The sequence below is a fragment of the Arvicola amphibius genome, chromosome 4 (assembly GCF_903992535.2).
Source record: "Arvicola amphibius chromosome 4, mArvAmp1.2, whole genome shotgun sequence".
Classification (NCBI taxonomy): Eukaryota; Metazoa; Chordata; class Mammalia; order Rodentia; family Cricetidae; genus Arvicola; species Arvicola amphibius.
This window is the reverse complement of record NC_052050.1, coordinates 1,646,378-1,664,491: the sequence shown is the minus strand read 5'-3', so window position 1 is coordinate 1,664,491 and position 18,114 is coordinate 1,646,378. Positions and strand designations below refer to the sequence as shown.

The window sequence follows — 18,114 nt, the reverse complement described above, 5'->3', positions numbered from 1 at the left end:
AGGACACCGGGAGGGCTTTTTTCCTGGTGAAGGAAGGGGCTCAGGGCTTCCCAGCCAGGACCTTAGAAGGTTGTCCCGATCGCCAGCCACTGGAAGCGCTCCATGCCTTAGATGTCTCTCCAGAAGGAAAAGCAAAGTCGTCCGCTCGGTCTTACCCCAGAAGCAGCCAGGCAAGAGAAATGTGGGAATTTCATTTTATTGGAGGCAGTCTCACACTGTAGCTCAGGCTGGCCTTGAATCCAGGTGGCTCTCCTGTCTCAGCCTCCCAAGTGCTGGGATCATGAGGGTATGCCCCCATGCCTGTCTGAAAGGTGGGGTAACTCAAGAGCAGGGGCCACACAGGCCCAGGCCGAGTCAAATCTGGCCAGTCCCCTCTGCCTTCTAGAGCTGAGCCTCAGCTGCCTTCTTTGCACTGTAGAAAAACAATCCCCTGCCTAACGGGTGCCTGGAGATAGGGGTACCTGGGGTAAGCCACTGAACACCCAAGAGTCCCCAAGTGTCTTCCAGACGGTTTTCCATGGAACAGGCAGCAGTCACCCAAGGAACCAAAGGCTGATTTGTAGGAATGGGTGGAAGAAGGCAGCTCCCTGTACCCAGGTGCCCCTTCTGCTACCCTCTCTAGGGAGAGAGGCCAGTTTGAACTGCTCACGTTCCAATTTAGAAACCTACACATTTTCCAGACCTTGCCCGCCTGAATCTCACCCTCCCTACCTGTTGGAGCAGGTCTGGAGACCTCCATCGGTTCCTAACCAGTTGCTCATCAGGCCCTGCACAGGGTGACTCCCCACACCCTGGTCACAGACCTGTCTCTCTGGATCTTTTCAAGGAAACACATCCATACCTTTTGTGCAAGCACAGACAAACTGCCTCATGGGCCAGAGTCCTGGTGTATAACAAAGAGCTACAAACCGGGCAACTTAACCCAAGGTTTATGCTCTCCCAGTTCTGGGGGGCCACAACCCTAAGCAGATGAGAAGACATGAACAACCTCCCACACCACCTCCTCCAGGAAGACCCTTCCTGCTGCTTCCAGCTGCTGGTGGCCCCAGAGATTCCTTAACCTGAAGCCGTATCTCTTCTCTCTCTCTTTCTCTCTATCTCTCCCAGCCACCACAGTGGGCCTTCAAGACATCAAATCTCCCCATTTCGCTCTTACATCTTCCCAAGTCCACAACGACCTCATCACCAGGTCCTTATCAATCTCAATATGTATGCAAAGACCATCTCTGCAGTTAGAATCAGGCACAGGTCCGAGTGGACTTTGCCTTCCTTTCCAGGGAGGAGCAGCACCACGTAACTCAGTACAGTGGGACTCCCAAAGCATCTCCTGTGATTCCAGCATGTGGGTACACGCCCCGCTGGTCATTTTGTGTATCAGTTCTTGCCACAACCTCCAGGGTTTCCCAACCTACCTGAAACCCTCCCAACTTGAGATGGCCAGCCAATCTTGATATTATATATAATATATATATATATATATATCATATATATACATATCTAGCATGGGACTAGCTTTCCTAAGCATTTGGCAGAGGTAGGAGAGTTGCCTAGATTCAAGGCTGGTCTTGGTTATAGTGTGAGAGTCTGCCTCAAATTAACTATACTCATCACGACCTTTCTCTTGTCTCTGGGCAGGAGTCCCTGACATGTGTATCTCCCCGCCACACACACACCTACCAGAAAAAAGAGCAGACCTGAGTGTTTCTACTGCGGCAGGGTTACCACCGAGAGGTGGACTTGAGAGTTGTAGCCAAGTCACCAGCAGTCAGAGGGACAAGCCTGAACAGGAGCTGAGAATCAGGACAGAAGGCAAGGACCTGACTGTGCGGGAGGTGCCCCAGACAGAAAGAGGATTTTTTTTGTTGTTTTTTGAGACAGGGCTCTTTTATGTCTTTATGTAGCCCTGGCTGTCCTGGAACTTGCTACATAGACCAGGATGGCCTTGAACTCAGAGATCTGCCTACCTCTGCTTCTTGAGTGCTGGGATTAAAAGTGTGTGCCACTATGTCTGTCAGGACTGTTGTTTTTACCAAGAGAAAAAAATGGCAAGAAAGAGCATCTGGTCAGGCAGCAGGGATTCCCACCACTCGTGAAGGCTGCCCATCTACCGAGTTCCTTTAATCCCTCTGGAGTTCTTCCCTGTACCGACCTGGACAGGGAGTATGAGGGAGAGACCCTGTTCACCCAGGCAATTCCTTGGAGACCTGGGTTTTTCATCTCTGCCTGTTGGGTGCACATGCAAGCCACAGCCTAGTCACTCTGTGTGACGGGAGACAGTGAAGGGCCTCTTCCAGGACAGCCAGATAACCAAGGGGTTTGAGAAATGGGAAAGAGTGTCGTGTGGAATAGGGAAGAGGGGGGTGTCCTCTGTAGAACCTTTGTTTCTGGAACAAGGTGGCCCATAAATCCGCAATCTCTGCTGTGGCCTTGGGGGTTGTCTGAGGAGGGATAAGGTCACAGGTGAGGGTGGTGGTCATGGTAGTTCAAGACGTGGCAGGGCAGAACTGCTCTTCACTATACTCGGGTCCCTCTGTCCCCATCCTTCCGTGTGGGGCAAGGCCACCTCCTTTACTACAAGACATTCACTTTTCTGCTTCCAGTTTCCCACCCTAACCTTTGAACTTTGGACCTGTGATTTATTAATAATATGAATTTCCTGATACGAGGAAAATGCCCGAATCACCAGGGCAAGACACTTATCTTCCTCCTCCTCCTCTGGGGGACAGCCCCACCCAACTCTGACAATTTCCCCTAGGCTCCTAAGCCTTGACTCCTTCCCAGCACCCCACTTAGCCTGTCAGGAAGGTGATTAACAGCGGCAGCATGAAGAACCCGTGCAGGCCCTTCCTTGCATTTTGGGGTCTGCTTTGGGGTGTGAAGGGGCATGGGAAGGAATCCCAGGGCTCTCCTCTGGGCTACTTGGGGCTCCCTGAGTCTGTATTAGTATCCTGATCCAATAGTCACTTCGTCCTTGTGGACTCTACAGATACAGCCTGAACCCCATGCACTGGGTTCTTAGGGCTTGGCTTGTATGACCTGGCTTCATGTCCATCCAGGTCTCTGTGTCCTCCCTAGGATTTGTGGAGTGAGCACTGACTAGACCTCCCATGGTCCATTAGAAGCAGTTACTAGGAGGGTTGGGACCTTGCTGTGTCTGGCATTTCCTCTTCGCCAGTGGGGACTGGCATGGGCCCTGTTGTATCTTACCCACTTCCCTTGCTGGCCCCTTAGATTCCAAACTTCCCAGCCCTTCCTGGACTATGCTGCTGACATGCCAAGCCACATGTAGGTCCTGGACATAGTCAATGATCCCTGGAGCTCACCTCCCACCCACTTCCTGACAAATTTCCTACAGGACCCACACTGGGGAATGGTTGGAGCCAATCTATCATGTCACAGGGAGACAGACAAGAGGTGGGGGTGGGCAGACATGGGCATGACCATAATTAAGCAGGGGCCTGCGAAGGGCTGTGGAAGGGACCCCAGCCTTGCCAAGTCCCACACCTAGCAGCTGCTCACCTCCATAGTTCCGAGCATGGCATGGCTCACCAGCCCCAACTTCAAGGACAGGGCTCTGGATTGATTGCCAGGACCGCTCCTCATCTCTGGAGTTCTAATGGAGGCCAGCCCTAGCCTGAAGACCAGGACCTACAAGTCCCTGATGTAGTGGGTACCTGGAACCTCTTTGGTCTGTCTCAACATGTACATTTGTATGCTACTGGTTTGCCTCCCCAGGGCCATGGGGCTTCTCACGGTCAGGAACCTCAACCTAACCTGGCTGAGGTGCCTTTATGTGTGTTCCTAAAACAACTCTGTCATTAGCTTCACCATGGGGATGCTTTGTAACTTCCCTGCAAACCTTCTCTATATGCTGGGAGCTTTGGGGGCAGAGGTGAGGATGGGGGCACAGGTTCTACAGTTCAGGCACAAGGCCCACCTTCAGCAAGCCACTGACTTTTAGGCCTGCACATTTTCTGGAGCAGTGTTGAGTGGTTGCTTCTGATTGCAAACTAAATCCATTTCAAGAGAAATTTGAGAAATAGGGAAAATTATAAATAGAATAAAACTCCCCTATCTTTCCATTGCCCTGGTTCTAGGGTCCTTGGGCTGTTGACCCAGGAGGGACCACTCTCTGCGGTCCAAGTTCCCAGGGTCCCAGTGTCATCACTGCCCTAACCCTTCACAGGCAATCCGGGGAGGACCCCACATTCACCACCAGGCCTCTGGAAAGCCTCTCCCCACTCACCCTCCAGGAAGCCCTCAGGGACTGATCCACAACCCACCTGCTCGGGAGTCACCGTGAGGCCCTCTGCCCTTTCTCGGGATATCCAAGGATTCTCAGGAGGTGTGCTCCACACCACGGCCAGGCCAGCCTGGGACTTGTCAGTGGGCCTCTGCTGCCAGCCGCCCTTGAACTCTGAAGGGAGGCTGAGTAAGTCAGATGACTTCTCCACCTGGCTACTTTTTACCTCCGCCATTGGCGGCATTCATTTTAACAGAAAACTTGACTTTTGACAAAGTTGTTTCAGACTTTGGACTTTGAACTGAATTTTCATCTCTCCTGCCTGCTCCCAGGCACATGGCCGGGGAGACTGTGCAGCCAATATCTGTTTAAGAGTTAACCAAGGCCCCAAAGCCAAAAAGCAGGCAGTTCTTGTTCTGAGGTCCACTGATCCTCTGGTCCCGTGGTCACCACGGGGTGTGGGTTTGGACAAAGCCGTGTTCATCGAAGCCCTGGGCCCGATGACAGAGGCACAAGGACCCCATTCTCTGCTGTCCCCAGCTGCGTCCCCTCCCCCAGAGGGCCTGACATCAGAAGTTCTGGGTCAGACATCCTGGGAGCCCCCACCCTTAGCTGCAGGCACTCGCGGAGATTCACAAGAGGACTGGCTGGGAATGGGCGTGTGTGTGTGTGTGTGTGTGTGTGTGTCCGTCCCCAGTCTGAATGGCACAGCAGCTGCGGTTGGCTCCTCCTGTCCACAGCAGGAAGCTGCCTGCACTTTTACAACCGATTTTTGAACCTAAGAGTAGAAGTTCACTTCCAGCCTGTTAAACGTAACCTTGCTGGTTTCAGGCCAACCTGACCCTTTGGAGACTGGCTTCCAGATTCCCACTGAACATTAGCTATTCTTCCAGGCTCTGAGAGGGAGACCTGCCCTTCTGGGCTTTATCCCAGGCTCTCAGATAGGGTGCTGAGTGTAACCTTCAGAAGGGCTGACCTGGGAAAATGGACTTCTGGAACATTCTTCTGGGGTATAGTGGTCCGAAACACCGAATGCTGATCTAGACCCACGTATTTCTGTCCCTGGCTTTCACTGCACGACTGTCAGGACCCAGGGTCTACATATCCAGATCCTGGGTGAGGACAAGCTACTTGTCAAACTGCCTTAATTTAGCGACTGTAAAAATGGGAATCATCTCCTCCCTGGGTGGGTCCTGAGAAGTCTGGAGGTGTTCAGAGAGGTGGAATCTGGCAGAGACAGATGCAAGCAAGGCTTGAGCCTCAGCCCATGGAGCCCAGGGGCACTCTCACTGAAAGCTCAAAACTCAGCCAGCTGTGCCAGCACAACCCAGGTGCAACTCTAGCCTGGAGCAGCTAGGTAATGTGTGCCTCGGGGCAGCTGGGCCCCAAGGGCATTGTCCTGGCATCCACTACGAGTGACCTTCCCCTAGACGCTCTGACAAAGGCTGATTGAAGAGCGGCTCCTTTAAGGACTCAGCGCAGCAGTTCAGTGCCAGGAGGCACCCGGTGCGCCCCGGGGGAACAGTGCCGCAGTCAGTGGAGGGGAGTGGGCACTAGTGGCCAGGGTGGGGGCGGGGTGCTCTGCTCTGGATGGGGTGTTCCTGGGAGCCGGGACCTCCGAGGGCATCCCACTCGAAACGCAGCTGCGAGTGGGCAAGCCGTGAAGTGTCGGGGCCCCCCAGCCTACCCGTGTTGAGAAACCAGATAGAAAGAAGCCTCTGGCCCAGAGCTGTAAACTCCAGGCAACCACTGTCTTCCTCCCGCCCCAACCCCCTCGCCGAAAAGCGCGAAGAGCCGACGTGGAAGAGAAAGATTAGATTTCGCTTCCTTCCCATCAATTTTCTGTTTAATGTCACCAGGCCCCATTGTGGGAGAGGGAAGCACGTCACCCAGGCCATAAATTTGTGGTTATGGTGCCTCTGGCCGCTTTCCTCCTCTCGGGGACAGGACTGAGCGGTGAGCAGGTGGGGACACCCGCGCCTGCCCGCTCCTTCTCCGGATGCGGGTCCCGGGCGGATGGCTTCACGAGATCCGAGATGCGCTCCATCTCCGCGGCGGCACTTTCAAAGAGCTTTTGTTTCAGCCCCGGATGTAGAGGCTTTGAATTTTTACCAACCACCTCAGGAGGCTTTTTGTTTGTTTGCATCTAAAAATCTTGCTACTTAAAAACCCGGTGGGAAGACAACTACCCTGTCCCCCCTCCCCAAATTGTGTCTATGCTTCTAGTGTGAAGGGAAGCAGCAAGGGGCCTCATGTAGGATTCCCAGTACCAACCACACTCACTGGGGGTGACAAAGAGCTCTGCACCCCGCATCTCAGCGTCTTCCCAAGTGGGATACGCCAGAAAGTGCATGGGGGAACCGGGGCGCTCAGCTATGGCCCGATGCGGGTTTCTCAGGTCAACCTGGATTCTGGTGAAGAGGTTATCCGGGTAGTTTACTTTGGGGGCCACTTGTGGTAACGTCCCATGGTAGTCTCCTGCCTCCACCGGCATTAATGTCTCAGGAATTAGGGTGGAGTGTGTTTTCCCACACGTTAGGAAAAGATGGATCTATTGACTGATTTTTAATTTAATGGATCAACTGTCCTGTTAACAAAAGAGGCGGTGGCCACGCCACACTCCAGTCAGGAGCCAGCAGTCGGGGGTCCAGCGCCTCCAGGCTCGAGACAGGTCCTGATGCTCAGAGGTAACTTGGAGGGAAATTTTATTTGGCTTATAAATATTTCAGGTAACCAGGCCAAGGGCTCAATTCCCCCCAGAAATCAGGGAGAAGCTGCATAGTATGTGTCTCATAGTACTGGTGGGGGGTCTTCTGTCAGGTGTCAAGTCCCAGGCCCAAAGGGGGAATTACCACCAGACGGGGCAGTCCCGCTAAAGCTGGGCTTTTCACAGTATGGGAAGTTGAAAGGAAGCGAGTAGATGCCTGTTGAAGAGACAGGGTAGTGAGGAGCCCGAAGAACTGAGGTGGTAGGAGGGCCTGGGGGCTGTGACTCCTGCAAACCCTGGGTCCGAGGAGTCCCTGACACTTGACCTGCATGTGTTTCCCTGCCACTGAGACCAGGCAGCAGAAATCTAGCTCCGGAGAGGTGCTCCAGACATACCCTGCCGTTTGACCTGCGTGAACACATTTGCACACAGCTGAAGCCTGTAATCCTGTAGCCACTGAACCTCCTTCAAAGCCAGGCCTGGTGCAGCCAGCAGAGGAGGCAGGTGTCGGTCTGAGAGCCTGAAGCTGGCTTCACGTTGTGGGGGATATACCCGGAAGGAACACAAAGACTGACTGACCAGGCACTTGTCCCTAAGCAAGGTTGTTCAGTCACCCAGCCATCCTGACCTATTATTGAGAATCTCTCCGATTATCCGGGCTTTCCCTCCTGGGCTCCTATAATGGGGGGGAGTGACCCTCACTGCCAAGACTGAGGGCTACTTGGGTCAGCCCAACAGGAAAACCACTTATTTACCAGACCCCCAAAGATCTCCTCCCATGCCCCAAAGCCTGCCCTGTTCCCCCAGAACCCTTCCAGGCTTAGCAGCAGCCACAGAGAGCCTCAGATGAAGAGAGCTATAATGGGTGGCCCAGGGATCAGGCCCAGGGTTCGGGGCATCCGCCCACCTTCCTCTGGTCCCTTCAGTGCAGATATCACACTATCACCGGTGAAAGCGCCCAGAGAAGCAATAGCTGCTTCTGCTCTTTATGGAAATCACTTTAATTTAACCCAGATGGGTCTCCTCACTGATAACCTCACGCAACGAGCCCTCTGAATTATGCTTTCCGTGTGAACACACTGGGTTATATTTAGCCACAAATTACGACTGTGTTTAACAAGCACCTTTCCTGCGCAGGGAGGGGGCTGGGCAGCCTCCTGACCCGGTTGGAGGAAATCAGCAACAACAGAATTTAAACCTCCCTGGGAGGAAGCTGCAGAGGCTGGAGAAGCTGTTTATCTGACTTCAGCATGGTCTGGGGCTTCTCTCTCCCTGCTTTTTAAAACTTAGAAGCGGGTCTTAAGATCTATCTATGGCCTTGAAGGGAAAACCTGTGCCTCCCACAGGGGTCCTTCCGGCTTGAGCCAGCTTCAATTTAGCAAAGTTCCCGGCTGGGCTTGGAGCGGTGTCAGGGAAATGCCTCAGGGACGATGTTATCTGGGGGCCCGCAGCCAGGCCTCCAGAGGTGTGCGGGAGAACAGGGACACTAAGGGATAGGATCCTGCAATTCTTCCTTTTCGGCTTCTGTTTTGTTCCTTCTCCAGCTGGGGGGGAGGGGGTGGAATACCCCCCTGAGCAGGGCAACACCTCTTGCTCCCTCACCTCTGTGCCCAGCTAAATAAACAGCTGTTTGAAGCGTTCTTTGGGGGAGAAGAACGTCCATCTTGGGATCGGGACACCCTAACTTGCGTCTCTCCTTCCAGTCAAGTCTGTGCACAAACCTTAGGCCTCAAAGACAGAAGACCTAGCAAACAAGAGACCACCCATACTCCCAGGCACAGAGCACCAAGCGGGTACCTTTGGGTGACCCAGGCAGGATTCGCGGTTAGGAACCTACTTGGCCACACTCAGAGCTTCCTCCGCCGTATTCCTTCTTGCCAGACCCTGCCATGGTAGAGGATCTTCATGGGTCCAAGACCTCTTCAGCCAACCAGGCCAGTACCCTCGGGAAGCTTTTGAATTTGACCCCTTTTGAGAAGAGTGTAAAACCTCAATGTTCCCAGCTATCCTTTCTTGCCCTGATTCTAGATGGAGGGTGGAGTTTGACTGTCATATCACTGAGGGAGAAACAGATGCTAGGAACCCCACCACCACCACCACAGGTTCCATCCTTCCCCGCCTGCATGCTATTCCAAAACCCAGCTCCAGGTTCCCTCTCCCTCTGGGCCCCCTGACCCTCCAGACCAGGCTTCAGCCTTAGGCCTCAGGACCTGTCCCTTCCACTTCTGTGGGAAGAATTAAGAGTCAATTTTTTTGTCGTCAAGAAATTGTTTCTAATTTGCCCTTTGACTAATGGCCCAGGGAACAATGGAGAGACACCCAACACACAATTACCCTGCAGTGCCGCTCTGCTGCTCTCTGGCCCAAGGACGCATTTATTTGGAGCAGCGACTAATTCACAATTTTATGTAACTCGAGATAAACCCCCAACCCCCTTGTATTAAAAAGTGATTATTTATTCAATGAGTTCACACAGTAGGCTCTGGGTCATTTGGGAACTGCTTCCAGGCTCTAGCCTTGCAGGGGCAGTGGGGAGCGCTGGAGGAGGTACCAGGGTTTGTGGGTACCGGGTTGCTACAGTTCGGTTGGTTGTAACACGGAGAGCACGCACACGTGTGATGAGTGTCAGTGAGAACCACACTGTCCTTTTACATTACATTTATTTATTTGTGTGTGTCTGCATGCTGCTGGCCTGCTTGCACCCACGGTGTGAGCATGAGGTCAAAAAAAAAAAAAAAATCCTGCAGGAGTCAGCTCTCTCCTACCACGGGATATCAGGAAACCCGCGGATCTAACTCAGGTGGCCAGGCTTGGCTATGCTTTAGCTTGCTGAGCTACCCTGCCAGCTTGCTTTTCTGTGTGCACACAAATGTAGTTAGCGTGGTGTGAGACTCACATGGGTGCCAGTGCCCATTCTGTGGTATATCCAGACATGGATGGAAGCCCACAGAATATGCATGCAGACTGAGCACACATTCAAAACTGCACTATTGCTTGATGTGGGATGAGTGAGTGGCTGTGCTCAGTACCAGGACACGGCTGGCCATGTAGGGCACCCTAGCCTAGAGGAAACCACGGTGGGTATCGGCCAGGCTCTGGAGGTGGCCCAGACATTCAGAGGCTCTTGTGCCCTGGGCTGGCAACTGGACATCTGTGGCTGCAGCGTTAATAACGCACAATTTTTTAAAACTTCAGGAGATTGCACAGATTCGTAGCCCTCAGTGCGGAGATCTCTGGGTTGTAATCCTGTCTTTCTAACCCTCCCTATTCCTTCACCTCAATCCGTGGGTCACGACCCCTTTGGCAAACCTCTAACTCCAAAAACATTTACATTACGATTTATAAAAGTAGCAAAACTACAGTGACGAAGTAGCAATGATAATTTTATCATTATACATGAGTTGTGTATTATAGGGCGGCAGCATTAGGAAGGTTGAGAACCTCTAGATGGACCACGATCCTCACGCCATGTTCTTCTAAAATTAAAAACACTTGTTAGTTTCGGCCAGCAGGAAATCAAGTAGGAAAACCAGGATGGTTTGCTCTGAGCAGATAGAGAACCCAGCCAAACATGCCCGGGCCCGCCCGGGAGGCCGAGCCCTGCGAGAGGAACACGGGAGCTTATTTTGGTCTTGTGGAACTGCCGGGGGCTGTGCGCCCGCGCTGGGCAGCTGCCAGCTGCTGGCGGCATCCAGAGGCGCATCGGCAGCTATTCGCTGTAACAATTATTTTGAAACAGTGTTGAGAGGAGGAGGAAAAAGGGCCACTACACTTAAATGAACGCTGGGGTTAGAAAGGACACAGAGGCGGCAGCGAGACAGCTAGGAGCCGAGGCCTTTCACACCCGGGGAGGCTCTCAAGGAAGCCACACAGAAAGGGGGGGGACAAAACGTGAGGGTGCTGGAGACAAATCCTCATGCCTGACTTTTAGGGATCCGGAGATTAGGGATCCCCAAGATTCTAAAGCGGCTTGCGGAGGAAAAGAAGCCTCACGTCTCCATGTCTAGCGTTTCTGGAATACGGCTGGATTACCGGTGTGCCCATCTGCCAGTCTCTACCCGCCGAGGAAGGGGGGTAGATCCAAGGCTCAGGGATCTTTCCGGTCCGGCCTGGGCGACCCCGGCTGTGCGTAGTGGGAGGGTGGGGTGCGGAGCTGGCTGGGCGCGCCCCTCCCCCACGCCGGCCTTCCGGACCCCCACCCCCACCCCCGTTGGCAGCGGCCCGGAGGCTCGCCACGCGGTTATCGCTGCAGGATCCAATTATTTTTCTTAGACTTTCCATCTTTGCGGGGGGGTGGGGTGAGACTGCTTTCAATAGGGGGATAGAGTTAGATATAAAGACTCCTGAATCAGAAAACAAGATGAGGTAAGGAAAATGAGGAACTCCGGATTCCAAACCTCGCAGATAATCTAGGGCTTAGATAAGAAAGGCCCGAACCGACCGGGAGGGAACAGGGATGGCCGCAGCGGTTTCTCCCGAGCCGGGAAGCTGCTCCGCCTGCGTGCGAAGCGGGAAACGGCTGCCCGCTTCGCTGGAGCAACGATGCTCACCTCAAGCCAGGCCAGAACTGTGCTCGCCGTCGGGTCACCACCGCGAGCTGGCGTCCGCACCCATCCCGCACAGGCCGGCATGATTCAATCGCACCGTGCACAGCCGCGCGCAAACCGGATCTCCAGGAGCTGAGCCTCCCCGCAGCTCGTGCTCCCCGGCGCGCCGCGCGGCCACCGCGCTGGCCAATCCCGCAGCCAGGCTCCCGCGCTCCGTCCGGCGCCCCGGCGCAGCCCGCGGAGACCCGGGCTTACCTGGAGCGGGCGGGCGCCGGCCGAGCCCCCGTCCCGAACGGGCGGGAAATCCCGGAGTCCCCGCCCGCCGCCCCCACCCCAGGTCAGCGCGGCCCGCAGGGGGCCAGGCCGGCCCGGCGGTGCGCCCGCTTCCCCTTTCTCTTCTGCTGCCTTTGATCCCCGGGCTCTCCGTCGCACCTCGGCTCAGGAGCCGCCTGGGTCGGCCCGCGGGGATCCTGGAAACGGTCCTCGGTTTATCTCCTTTCATCAAGCGGCCTTGGGCAGCCTTGAAACCGCGGAGCCAGTAATTGCTTTTTTCAGGAGGCCCTGTGCGGACTGGATAACAGCCAATCAGCGCCTTGTTTACACTTGGTGATGGACAGCCCGCTGGCGCAGTGCCAACCAATCGTGGCTGTTCCGCAGAAGCGAGGGAGGCGGGGAAAGAGTGGCGACCACAACGCTCAGCTTTAACTCCTTTGTGCCCGCGCCGGAAACAGACTGGAGAAATTCAAAGGAGTCTGGCTGTGTCGTTTGGCATCTACTTAAATACCCCACCCCCCCAACACACACGGAAAAAGAGGAGCAGAATTATGTATTCATCGCCACTAAGACATCACCTCTGCTTCCTGAAAATAAATAACATTTGTGTAGGCAACCAAATTCTAACCGGAATATTTGCTTGCAGAATATTTAAAAAGGTGGTTTGGTTCAGATTATGATAAAGAGAATTGTTTGGAGGCTGTTTTCCTTTGTAGTGCGAAAATGCCAGGACAGGAGGTAAGAAATGCTAAGCACGGTTTTCACACCATGACAACCACCCCTAAAATTACCAAGTGAAGATATTTTTAAAATCTAGGAGCTGATGAAAAAAGTAAATCCTTATCTTAGCAACGGAGCCTCGATTTTCATTTCGATTGTTGCTGCGCTGCAGAGTGTGGCAGAGGAAGATAAAACTGAGAGCGGACAGAAAGAAAGGTTCATCTCGCTGCCTCTCAGGCAGAGGGAGGAAGGGCTAGGCGAGCTTTTACGAAGTCAGTGTGGCCACGCCTCAGACCCAAGTGCTTTCTCCGGCTCGGGTCCGAGGGGGTGGCGGCCTGGGGGTGGAGAGACAGCAAGGCAATCCGGCCTCTGCGCTTGGAAGTTGGGCCTTCTTGCACCCAGGTTCCGCCACCTGCCAGACGGACGCCAGGAGTGGACAAGGCATCTGGTTGACGGCGCGAGGCTGTTTCTTTTTATTTTGCGCGAAGACAAACAAACAAACAAACCCTACACTTTAGGCCTGACAAATTAAGGAAAAACAAATCCCCAGGTCTCCCCCGGACGTGGACACGCGCTCTCACACGCCGGTGCTCCTCTCCCGCCCTGCGCCACCACATTCCCATTCAGCAGCAATGATCTGCGCAGAGGAGCTGCGCAGTCGCTGGGCTTGAATTAGGCGCCATCAGGCTCGGTAGTAGCCCTGCTGCTCCCTGATTGGCAGCTCCCTGGCCTGGCGCCAGCCTATTGGGAGGCCTGTTTACGCCGAATGAGTGGCACGAGCTCAGGGCCGTGGAGGGCCGCGCGGCCAATCAGCGCGCGGACTGCTCCGGGTTGAGTGGCACGAGCTTATTAGTATGCAGGGCCCGTGGCTCGCCGCGCCGGGCTGCAGGTTTGAGAGCCGCTCTGGAAGGGCTCGCTAGAGTCGTTGTTGTGGAAGCCGTGCATTCACAGTGCAACAGTCAGCACATTGAAAATACCAATAGGAATACAAACCAAAGTCACATTTACTGATTTAATTGTATTGCATTCAATTGTATCCAGGAAACAGCCTCCAGTAAGTAACTGAAATTGCTTTCATTTTAATTTTTTTTTGTATTTTTGTTATTTTATTATTTTATTTTGGCTTTTGGGGATTTACATTTTTTTAAGCAAAAGAAATTCAGGATTGTGGCGTTAAGAAATAATAGATCTTCCCTTTTAAAATCCGTTATGATGTTGAAAGGCTTTTTATAAAAAAAGATGTACTATATATGTGAGTACGATATTTTTTTTCTCTGAAAAATTTTATCGATCGGCTTAAAATTCCCCCCGTAATGCGTCCTTGCTTTGCTCTGAGCGCTTGTTGTCTCGATCGACACCCTGCATTAAAAATAAATTATCGAGACAGGACAGAGACCGCCACGCTTCGTTCAGCAAAAGCCCCGCGGGTAGCCCCGAGTGGGCAGTCAGAGCCCAGCTCTGGAGAAACCATGAGCGAACCCCAATTATTTGCTCCCCCATCCTACTCCCCTCCCCCAGCAGTCTTGAATGGGCCCCGCCCGGTCGCTCCCCGGCGAGGGGAACGGTCGGTTCTGGCTGGCCACGGCCGCTTCTTCTGGGCCTCGTGAAGGGACGGGATTGGAGGGGGTACTAGCAGGTTTTCAGGTTTCGCTCCCCACAGACTTAATTCTTTTCTTTTTTTTTCTTTTTTTTTTTTCTGGAGGAGTGGGGGTGGAGGAGGGGGGCCGATAGTGGGGCGCTTTCATGCGGTGCGTCCTGGGCAGCACGCGGGCTCAAGGCCACGACCCGAGTGGCGTGGTCCGGGGACGGGTCCATCTCCCAGAGCCGGGGTCTTGCACCACCCAGTTCTCCTTCCTCTCCGGGATGGGGGGGGGCGGCTTTCGCAGGGAGCGGGTTGTGCAGCGACGCTGGAGCCACTCGCGTCCGGTGCGCTCCTGGCTGCGGCCTGGCCTCGCAGGCCCCTTTGAGCCCACCCGCACGGGAGACTCGGCAAAAGGTAGCCCACGGACCCCAGAGCTTGGCCTCCACGGGAGGACAAAGGCGTCTCAGACTTGGTTTTTAGATGCAAAATTTGAAAACAAAGCAAACCTCGAGAAGCCGGGGGGGGGGGGCACCAGTGCTGGCCAAGCCGCTGCAGGAACCGCGGCTCTGGGGGGTCACGCCCAGCCACCCGAGGGAGGTTTTCTGGGGTTCGGGTTCTTTAGACTTGCTTTCTCGGCGACTCTCCGGCCGCGCGGGGCTCTCGGCCACTTTCTGTTTCCTCTTATCCAACCCTGCCCGGGGTCCATTGCGGTGTCCCGTCCTGAGACTGGGCGCGTGGAGGCCTCGGAGCCTCGGGACTCGCGGACTGCTGCTTCGCAGCTCCGGGCCTCGGCCCTCGCACTGTGGCCCCGGTGGCTGCCCCTCCTCGTTCCGTTACCGAGCCGGCTTTCCCAGGCCCAGGGCGCGAGCAGCCCAGGGCGGCGCGGCAGTTCTCGAGCAGGACAGAACACAAAGAAAAGTCCCCTCCAGTCCGGCCAGAAGCGCAGCGGCGGGTCCTGGAGACATAATCCAGCCCTTGTTGGCGCAGAAAGTCTTGCGGGCTGGTGGGAAAGGCACAAACGAGCCAGCGATCGGCCCGCAGGGGGTGGAGAGTAAAGCCGCTCCAGCGTGAGCTCAAAGCCCGCGTCCCGAGAATCGCTTGCAGCCCCCACTTTTCGCTCCTACTTTGAAATGTCTTACTGGGGGTGGGGGCCCAGAACAAAAGCCCAGCGCACACGACTCCCCGGAGGCCGTCGCGAAGCCTTGTACCGCGCGCGCAGCCTCCGACCCCACTCCGGCCCTCGGCGCCTTTGAAGCGGCAGGTTCCTGACCTCCCTCCCCTTCCTTCTTTCCCTTTGTCCTCCTCAGCGCCCTCCCGGGTTCGAGAGGCGCCGGCCTGGGTAGGGGCGCGCAAGTCCCTCACCGGCCCTGGGCAGCCCCTCCCCTGACCCCGGCGCCAGCTTAGAGCCTCGGCCTTGCCTGCGCCTTCCGCACCCTGGCGATCGCTGAGCAGGCCGGCGCGGTGGAGAGGCGAGTTTATTTGTTGGACCCGGGGAGAGTGAAACTCCCCAGAGGGAAGAGAGCCCCAAACCCCTTTGTATGCAGTTGGAGCACAAAGGGAAGTCTTTGTGTAGTTTCGTTTATTTACAATGCAAAATTCTCCGAATAAATATTAAAAAAAGCTTATCACCTGAGCAAATATGTATTCACTTAATACATTATGTTTTCGGTTATAGATTAAATCAGACACAAAATAGTGTGCAAATAAGACAGTGTAGAACCCAGAGCATAAAATATAGCAATTTAAATGGTATTTACGAAATACAAAACATCTTAATCGCTTTGTTGTAACGGTGGGATGGCTTAAAAAAAGATTTTGATTTTCTGTAAAGTTCAAAATTACGAATACCTCCCTTCTGCTGGAGCTGAGGTCAAGCATTAAAACAATGCGTATTTCGGAAATAAGGAAAGAAGTCTTCGAAATGGAGGAGGGCCGAGGGACTTTGGTCGCACGTGCATGGTGGTGTACAGTTTATACCGTTTGCTCGGTTGCTCTTCTCAAGAGTTTGAAATTGCCTGCGATTTAGCCCGGGAGTAGACATTTCACAATGGGAGGGGTAGAAGAAAAGGGAGAGGAGGATCATTTTAAGTCGGCCTTGCCAGAGGTGGGGAGGGAAGAAGGAGGACCAGGGTCTGCTGGGACCCAGACCCAGGAGAAGGCTGCGCCTTGCTTGGTCTCTGCTCCTTCCCCGCAGGGTCGACCAGGGTGCCACGCGGAGACCAGCCTTGGCTAGGTGATCCAGGGCAGGCGCTGAATGGAGAAACGCCGTGGCCGATTTGGGAGGCCGAGAGAAAACAATTTCTGACTCTCTGAGCCCCCTCCCCCAAAAGCCCCAATCCGCAGAGGAAGATCCTGGGCGAATTTGATTGGGGGGCGGGGTGATTGTTCCAGCCTCACCAGGAAGCTCGGGGCTCGGGGACAGCAGGCCAGGCACTGCGGCGTAGCGGCCCAGGTGATGCCAGTGGCGGTCGAGGGGCGCCCGGGGCTCCGGGACGCCAGTCTGGGGTTGTGGCACAATGCTGAAGGGTGGGGGCCGGTCCCATAGGGGCTGAGTGGGGGGACGACATTCAAAAGAATGGACTGAAAGACGCATGGAGGGGGATGGGAGAGAGGAGAAAAGGAAGGTTATTTAAAAAAAAACTCTTGAGTTACAATCAATAAAATTACTCGCTTAATTAGCATGGTTATTCGGTTAAGCGGAATGCAGTAAAAGCTGGACCTCAGAAAGACCGGGGTGGGGGGGGGAGCGTGGACCCCGGGCTTTTTCCTCCGAGACACCTTTGGGCAGCGGGGGAGGGGAGAGGGTGTGTGTGAATGTGTGTGTGTGTGTGTGTGTGTGTGTGCGCGCGCGTGCGAGTGTGCGTGATGGCTTCGCAGATTTGGGTTTTTATCACCCAGCGGAGCCAGCAGCCTCTTCGCAACGGCGCCTTCGCCGCAGGGACTCTCAGGGACCAGAAAGGGAAGCTGCGCGCAGCGCGGTCGGGTTGCCTCTGGCTCTGGCAGGCCAAGCGTGGCTCAGACGGTGCGTGTGTGCTCGCGGACTCGCGTGCAGGGCGGCTCCAGTGACCCGGCGCGTAAGCGTGTGCAGTAGGGAGCCCTCCGAGCGCTCCCGGCCCCGCTGTCCGGTCTGGATGCCTCTCCGGTTGGCGCGCAAGGAGGGGGCTGGTGGCGGGAGGGGCGGGGACCCCCGGGAGAGAGGAACCCCCAAGTCACCGGTCTCTTCTGCTTGCCTCCGCAGACCATGGACCTGCACGGCGGCCGCCGGCTCGGAGCGCGGCCGCCCGCCGAGAAGCCGAGTCCGCCGGTGTGCTGACCGGCTCCGCCGCCTGTGCCGCCGGTGACCCCAGACGCCGCCTCCTGCGCGCCGCCCGCGCTCCGCCTGCACTCCGAGCCGCCCCCAGGCCCCGGCCGCGCTGCTTGCTGGAGGCGGCGGCGGGCCGGGGCCGGGGCCGGGGCCCGGCATGGATGGCCGAGACTTCGCACCGCCGCCGCATCTGCTGTCGGAGCGCGGGAGCCTGGGCCACCGCAGCGCCGCCGCCGCCGCGCGCCTCGCCCCCGCCGGCCCGGCCGCGCAGCCGGCCGCTCATTTCCAGCCCGGAAAGTACTTCCCGTCGCCGCTGCCGATGGCTTCGCACACAGGTCAGTGCCCAGCCGGGGCGGGTGCAGTACACAGGCCCCGCCGCAGCTGGCAACGGTGGCCAGTGCAGAGCGCCGGCCCCTCCGCTCCTCGGAGCAGTTCTCGGAGCTTTGGTTTCATTTCCCTGCGCAGCGCCTGGAGGGCCGTGCATCCTGCCAGCCCACTGGCTTGCGCCGTTTCCAGCAGCCTTTCCCCGACTACTCTGGGTCTCGCAGGGCAGCCCGAGAGCAGGCAGCAAAGCAAGCACAAGCCTTCTACTCCTAGCCGCCCTCCCCCACCCCTTCCTGCCGAAGTAAATTCTTGCGGAAGCCTCTTTTCTGCATTCACCTCGTTAAGACGTTCTGCGTCTGAGACACCGTGGCGCTTTCTGCGGGGGACAGAACGAATGTGTGGCTGGGGGAGGGG

General features: G+C 55.6%; 1 protein-coding gene across 1 annotated transcript in view; it reads left to right on the top strand.

Annotated features, from left to right (window-relative positions):
- The first annotated feature begins 17,533 nt into the window (after positions 1 to 17,533).
- Bahcc1 (BAH domain and coiled-coil containing 1) overlaps positions 17,534 to 18,114 on the top strand; it is a 54,682-nt gene continuing 54,101 nt past the window's right edge. The window contains exon 1 of the mRNA XM_038328163.1: positions 17,534 to 17,711. Within this exon, the coding sequence (XP_038184091.1) occupies positions 17,534 to 17,711 (178 nt within the window). The remainder of the gene's footprint in view (positions 17,712 to 18,114) is intronic.